The 8,055-nt window shown below is 35.3% G+C and overlaps 1 protein-coding gene across 1 annotated transcript; it reads right to left on the reverse strand.

The window, feature by feature from the left end:
- Positions 1-1,176: 1,176 nt before the first annotated feature.
- On the reverse strand, positions 1,177-6,496 carry LOC124443942 (nmrA-like family domain-containing protein 1). Its single transcript, XM_046994491.1, has 5 exons — positions 6,474-6,496; positions 6,035-6,416; positions 3,711-3,929; positions 3,440-3,558; positions 1,177-1,792 (listed from the first exon to the last, which is right to left on the reverse strand). Exons 2-5 carry the CDS (start codon positions 6,405-6,407, stop codon positions 1,598-1,600), a joined length of 906 nt encoding a protein of 301 aa, XP_046850447.1. The 5' UTR covers positions 6,408-6,416; positions 6,474-6,496; the 3' UTR covers positions 1,177-1,597.
- Between the last annotated feature and the right edge of the window lie 1,559 nt (positions 6,497-8,055).

Consider the following 8,055-nt stretch of genomic DNA (forward strand, 5'->3'; position numbering starts at 1 on the left):
CGAGTGTCACTTTTAGTTTTTATCACAAATGACGTCTTACCCGTATATCTCTAACTGTATAGACAACGGTTAAATGTCATCTATTTGTTTTATATAATAAAATAAAAAACTTCCCAAATTAAACGGTCAAACAATTTGTTTTCTTTGTCTCTCAACTCTTGGAACTATGAAAAGTCTTGATTTTGCAAATATCACGCTTACGTACTAAATGTACCAAGTGCCTGTCCTCTGGTGCTCCTATCTAATACGTATATGCATTACACCCACGTGATCATTAACCAATCATTTAACGCAATTATTGCCAACTAATTAAATCAATTAACAATTTCTACAGTTAGATTTTATTGGGAGGAGGGAGTTCAAGTAAACTCTCAATTAAAAATGAAGTTCTTTGCCTTTTATCAGTTAATTTTACAAACTATCCATTCTAAAGTTTCGTGCAACCGACGCAAGAACGTAAATTTTTGTTGAAGCGCTATAGCAAGAGCTAAAGTCAAATCCAAGAGTACATCGTATGGTACGAAAAACCGATAAACTCTAAAGTTTACATCTAAACTGCAATGAATCAGTGTCTAAATATAATCGCAAGATTTTATACTCCGTTGGTGCGGTGCAAAGGCAATCGCGTAAAAAATCTATCCAGAGGGGTAGCTAATTGCTTTAGAGTAAAAAAGATTGACAGTAAAATTTCTGCAAATACTAACCATTTTCAGAAATGAGAGAGGAAATTATAGTGCAGAACATTAAACTCTTTTAAAATAGCCTGTGCAGTGCTTGCGCCAGACAATGATGCAACTTAAAAGCAATTGGATCACACGTGGTGTAAAATATAGCATATGCTATTTACGACGTATCAAAATTCTGGAAATCTGGCTAATGCGTACCCAAACACTAGGCATCCAAATCACGAATTCATTTTCAAATGCCATTCCTAAAGTAAGCGTGTTCATATATTTAGGTTTATTCAATAACAAATCATGCATAATTAATAAAACTGGAAATTAAACCTTTTCACAGTAATATTTTTGACTGACTTCATTTCGTTTAGTTATTGTTGCCAATTGACAACTGTTCAATATAAAGGGTCGAAAAATAAAAATGCAAATGTGACAATAGCGTTCTACTTATGCCAATTTTCAGAGCTATAGCTGTTTCAAAAGTTTTTCGTCGGCGAAATTCTCAGTCGAAAAATGTTTATTTTTATGTCACAAATTTACATTCAAATAAAGTCCCTGTATTAGAAGGACATCAATTATAGTATGCAAAACTGATAGCAACAAATAAGTGCAAAATATATTTCCCTTTTACATATATTGAGAACTGTAAATTATCGCTAAGTTCATAAATAAGTATTTTTGCTAGTTAAGTTAGTTAAGTCATAATTAAATTTATCTTTTACAGTGAACATGTGTTTTGCATAAATAAATTAATTTATTGCCTTCAGTGATGAACTACAGTTAAAAGTTTCATTTTTCGTATTATTTAGCACTGCTTTGCTTGCGTGACTGACAAAGTTAGAAAGTCTAAAATAAATCACAACATTCCATGCCTCGAAAACGTTAATAAATGTAACTAAAATCTTTTCATGAAAGCTTTTCTACAATGCGGTGAGTTCTTTTTTGTGACTTTGAACAAACTTTTCAAAGGAGCAGACTTTGGGATTGAGTTTCTTTGTTAGTTCAACACTTCGCTCAAAGTCAATTCCCTCTTGATAAAATCGATACATACTTGCCATCTCCACGCCAGCAGGATAAGGTAACATAGCATGTCGTTCGAGTGTCTGTTTCGAGTCCTAAGAAAATTAATAAAGGCATGTTATTTGTACATTTAAAGGAGCAGGGTCATCGTGTGCGCATGTTTTCTGCGCGCATAAGAAATGAAAAACCTGATTTTATTGACTAAATCGGGCTGAAATCAGTGCGACCGTTAATGAATAGTTTATAATAAAAAATTCGTTGATTGGTGCAAAACGCTTCTCCCTTTTCCAAATGTTGCAATAATCTAATCAGCTGGAGCTATCTAAGCTCATTAGATCTGGTAATAAAAATTACCAAGTCTGGTCATACTGGCTAATATAAATCACATCCGTGATATTCGCCATCTTCAATTGACTGAGTCGAAATTCTGCTAAGAAAGAATTCAAAATTTTAGTGTACTCATAATGATTATGCCCTTTAGGCAATATAAACGCTGATAAGCCTCGTCACAATAATTTTAATTTAAAACTTTACCAATCGAAAAGAGTAAATAAATTCATCGCGTTAGTTGTGATATATTGTACTATTATACTTCACCCCACCGTGCCTATTTTTATGACATTATCAAGGCGTTGGAAAGACATTAACCAAGGTGAAGTTGGGAAAAATTAAAAAGGAAGTGAATTGTAGTAAATTATATGCAACAAACTGCACGATATCGTGATTGCTGACAATGGATGTATCATAGTATTGGGCATTGCCATATATGAAAATTGAGGGTAACTTCCACAACTGAAAAAGATTGCTGAACGTTTAGAAACTAAAAAAATTACCTTCATTAACAGCAATAAATTTAAAAAAGTTTGAGCCCGAGAGTATTGCTGCATATTTGTAGATCTAGATTGTCAAGGTTAGTAGAGCCTTGAGAAGGACTGTTGATGTTGATGTTGACCGACGTTTCGACACCCTTAGTCATCTTCTGAGTCAAGAGTCAATAAGGTTGTAGAAAAGTCAGTTCTTCATCAACACAAACAGTCCTTCTCAAGACTTTACTAAACCAAGGCAATCCACATCTACAAACAGGTAATTAAATGCAAACTTGGTTGAAAATTTGCAAGAGTCTGCAAATAGTTATCCAGAGCCAAATGTGATAAATCATGGTGATCCATTGACAAATAATGGATAGCGAAAGAAATGAACAACTCAAATTTTTCGGCTATTATATTTTGAGAAGGTTGTGTTTCATATTTTTGTAGGGCATTTGAAGGGAGAATGTGAACATATGTGCATTTTTTCAGCAAATAACAGCTATCAAATCCATCGTTTGTTTACCAAAATTTACACGTTTGCCATAGTCAACGCTAGACTAGCTCAACGTTCAGTTATGAGTGCTAAGTTCCATTGAAAATCAGTTGTTTTCTGTGGATTATATGGCATACAAAAGTGAATATTGCCCTCCCTCCCTCGAATTATCAATGCTAGCTACGGAACTGACGCCATTTGGTCTACAGGAGATGAAAAGAAGGGCAAAAACAGCACATGTGAAGAAAAGAAAAGCAAGGAGTGATGCTACTGGACAAGGGGGGTTACATGCATAAATGCATGTTACAACACGTAAAAACTACGCTCGCTATATGAATTTTGCCCACTCCCACCCCAATTACTGATTCTCCTTCAACAGCCTGGCTGCTCGTCAAGATCACTGCTTGGTTCATTAATTGAAACAATATTCCAATATTTACCTTGAAAACAAGAGGAGTAAGGTTTTTTGTGAGTATTTCGCAATATTCATTCACCGTATGGATTCCACCAGCTAATCCCAGCACTCTTTTTGCGTATGTTTCTGGATCATCCAAAATCGCTGTTTATTTAATAAAAAAATACCACGGATTATTGAGCACTAAATATCAATCAACTGAAGGTGACACGAGATACACTCTTTAAGTTTTAATTCAATCCACAGACAAGTCTGGATTAATTATTGTTATATATCGATGTTGGTGTATTACTTACTGATGACGCATCTTCCTACGTCACGCACGTCAATTCCAGGCAAAGGAGAATTTCCCATGGGTATTGCGACGTTTCTCGTACCATCTGAGCTTGGAAGAGGTTTGTTAGATGTCAGAAAGGTGTTGAAATAAATCGGTAATCGAATAATTGTCCAGTGCTTGGTTGACGGGAAATTGTTTTGAATGTATTCTTCGATTCTTCCTTTGGCGTCAAAGTGAGCTAAACACGACAAAAATATAGTTACATGAAAAGTATCATCGGTAAATTTACGGAAGGAACCATCTGGAAATCTTTCATTTTCCATCAACGTCAAAAACGAAAGGCATCTCAAAAAACCCTGGTCATTTATAGTTGTAGCAATTTTCTCCTTTGCGCGTTGGCACAAAGCAGTTATGAGTCTGCCGATTCGTTTTTGGGACTGTATGCTTTCCAATTTGTATGCGCAGTCGACACACAATTTGCAATTTTACTTATAACTATTTCAATATAACTATTTTATATCACAAATAAACATTTTAAGCTTTTGCATTCACAGCCAGGAACGGAAGAAGCCTGACATTGTGTGACAACTAATAAATGTTTTTCATAAGTTCCTATTTCCGTTCTTCCTTAAGTTCATAGTATCGAATTACAATTATCCTATTATTTATTTAAATAAGTTCCGATAACAGTGGCGTAAATTTGAACCAGGCTTCCAGTGGTGATTCAGGGATTGGTTGCCCCCTCCACCAAAATCTGACGATATAAAACATCTTCTTAATAATTGCTAAGAGACATAATATAAACTGGATTTTAATTTGTATGCATAAAAATACCAAATATAGTGCTTTCAAAAAGCAAACAGGAACACAAATTCACGAACGATATGAACGCACTTTTTCATTTCGATTTTCATAAAGAGCACATTCCAGAAGGCACCCCTTGCAAGCTAACTAATGCGGGCCTGTTGCTCTCCTGCCCACTTAGAGCTCATAGCAGTTATGCCATTGGTCATTTAATTTGCCCTTAAAAGCTCTCTACGTTGTTGACTTATATCGAAAAAAGGTCCCACAGTAAAGCAAAATATACTAAAATCAGTTACCCGCATATTAAAGTAAAGAAGCTCCGAATTTATGCCATATATGCACTTATACAGCTGTTAAGAAAACATTTTCTAGATGGTCGTCAGTAAAAACCCATATGCCCTTGTTGCCCACCAAGTCAGTTACCCTGTTGGATTATTAAATGCCTTGCACTTTAATATATATTTGGTCCGTATATCATAGATCCTGCGATCTTACTCCGCCGCCATCCCCAAAAGAACAGTCCGAACTGCCCGTTCACAGGCGACTACTCAATTTTATCGTCAATTAACTTCTTTATTTCTGCAGGAAATATCTGAAATTTTACGATGTGAAGTGTTTGTTGAGAGAAAAGGCATGTTCATTTCCTGATATTGACAAACTAAGATAGCAAGTCCTGAAAACAAAGCATGTAGAATAACATGTTGCTCAAATATGTTAAATTCTTTCATTCTATTTTACAAGAAGAGTATTTCCTGATACTGACAAAAATTTTAAAGACAGCAAGTCCCAAGAACAATGCACGTAGAATAACATGTAGTTTAAATACGTCAATTTCTTCGATTCTTTTGTCGATAGCTCAAAAACGAAAACCTTTCAGTCATTGATTACATCATATCCTTTCTATGATCGTTAAGGAAAAAAGACTTCCGTAGTAACCAAAAATCTTTAAGCATTCTACTTTACATTTTTACAATATGTTAATTCTGCTCGATATGAACAAAGAGGTATTCAATAATTATCTTGATGACGTCGTAGGTGAAAGAATGTCCAGCGAAAAAGCTCATTGAAATATCCTAGCGTAAAGTTAAAGTAAATTCTACAACCTACTATTTTGTTTGCTTGCTTTCTTTCTTATAACTCTCCTGACTGGAAAGTTTGAGCGGAATTCATACGTTGGCGAATCTCCTGTCGTGACAAATTTGTATAAAACATTCCTCCTAGTATCAACAAATTAATCGACTACGATACAAACGCAACCATGCGTTCGACTTTTATCTTATTTAAATGCCATTCATTAAAACTTCACTTAAACCAACAAAATTTGCTGACATTTAGAGAAACTATTCGGGAGCCATATTTGGCATTAGTATTATACGTGATTTGAATAGTTCTCCGGAAAACAGTCGCTGCATTTACATGCCAGCTTATCAAACTTGTGTGTATCACTCAGAGTTGAATTAGAAAATAAAAATAGTGTGGTAAAAATTAGCAATAGTGTCACAATTATTTCTGTGTAAAATACTAAACAAAAAAACTTACGGCATGGATAGCCTCGTAGTTTTTTGACATATTCCTGGCCGCTGAAGACTAAATGTTGTACACCTTCTTCGATACAAGCATCTATGACGTTCTTTCCTTGCCGATACTCTCTTTCCTCATCGTGATGCTCCCAGAAATTTGTCACAAGAAAAACACCGTGAGCATCTTTCACAGCTTTCTTACATGCCTCGATGCTATCGAGGTTGGCCCTCATCAACTCGGCTCCTTTCCCTCGAATGATCAACGCTTTTCTGTTATCGGTGGACTTCGCAACAGCTCGTATGCGGTATTTACCGTGCTCCAACAACGCACTCACGACACTGAAACCCTGAGCTCCGGTGCCACTAAATACGGCTATCGTCTTACGCGGCATTCTATTGAACTGTGAAGAAGAACTATTGATAATGTATAAGGTAGTGGCTGATGACTCTTAAAATACCTGGCTTTCAAACAAATGGCTCAATCATTCACGATCGCGCGTCTATGTAGGTATAACGTATTCACATGCAAATATACACAATAGTTTGTAAATTACAAACGCCCCCACCACTTAAGAACCACTTAGGGACACATACATGCAATAACCTGAATGCTCGAGAAGAGAACAATGTCACTAATTGCAGGAACTGAAGTCAAATGAGAATAAATCAACATTTTAAAGAGATAAATAGAACAATTTTCATACCAAATTGTCGATCTTGCCCAAACAAGAATGTTCTTTGCATGACAATCGAGTGCTAGCTAGTTCTTAGATTAAATTACCATGTTGACCGAAATGAATAATAAACTGTGAAGGCAAAGTACAACTCCACATCACACGAATGCTATTAGCTTACACAGTACAATTAGTTAGAAATCAATCTTTGTTTTATGGTATTTTCAATGAAATTCCTGAAAGCTGAAAAGTGACATCACGAAACTTTATAAAAATTCAACCATATCATAGGGTTGTAATATTTTCATGTTGACTTTTTGTGGAAACCTTTTTATCTTATTATCAAAATCCCTTCATCTTTTCTCTGTTCCAACCAACAATTAGAGACATTTTATTGAAAGAATTGAAAGTTCTGCAGACTATTTTAAATTGAATTGTCAGTCGAAGCGCCAAAAACGTGAGCATAACGAAAACCAACTAATCAGTTTGATTATTTGTCGTTCGTGACTCAATATTGATTCATCAATTTATTCAATGTCTAGTTCCTTCGTCCAACTTTATAAGTTCATTGCTGTTCATGCATGTACAGAAAAAAACTATCAACGATACTTGTTATGTTGTGTTGTCAAGTGCATGATTTCATTCAAATCGTAATAAGCAAAACTTACCCTTGGAGAATCACGTTCTTGCAGTAATTTATAGTGACTGGTTTCTCATTTATAGGTTAGACAGGCAACGAAAGTTTCTTTCCAAACACAATGGCCATATATAGCTTCTTTACACAATTACGACTACTGCTGTTCTTTTAATGACACACATGTGACTCTGATAAACACCTGATTATCATCTGATCACTACCTCGTATGACACAATCTTTGACCCGTGTATCTTTACACGACATAAACTGAACTGGGCTCAACCCAAGTTAAAATTAACCTGGGTTTAGCACAGGTCAAATAATTTCTGAGTTTACCTAAGCTTATCGCATTTTCTAGAGTGACAAAGTTGCTGTATTTCATGTTGTTTGACTTGTCTCATCGTAATTTACTTGTTGACAATGGTAAGGACCGTTTTAAACGTACAACCTCACATGAGCCGAATTCACATTTAAAACAAAGGACAATTATAAATTTTATCTCATTTTCTTTTTTCTTCAATTCATTATGCGCATGTAAAGCTTAACATCTGAAACGGGCCTTAGCGGGCTGAAATAAATTATTCAAGAAGAATCAAAGCTATTGCAAAAATTAAAGCGGGTCAGGTTTCAGCTTTAACTGAAAAGTTAGAGGGATGACTCAAGAAATGCTGAGCAAGAGTTTTTCATTCTAGTTTGCGTCATCAGCATCATTACAACGACGTCATTAGT

This window comes from Xenia sp. Carnegie-2017, unplaced genomic scaffold (assembly GCF_021976095.1).
Source record: "Xenia sp. Carnegie-2017 unplaced genomic scaffold, XeniaSp_v1 HiC_scaffold_21, whole genome shotgun sequence".
NCBI classification, from domain to species: Eukaryota; Metazoa; Cnidaria; class Anthozoa; order Malacalcyonacea; family Xeniidae; genus Xenia; species Xenia sp. Carnegie-2017.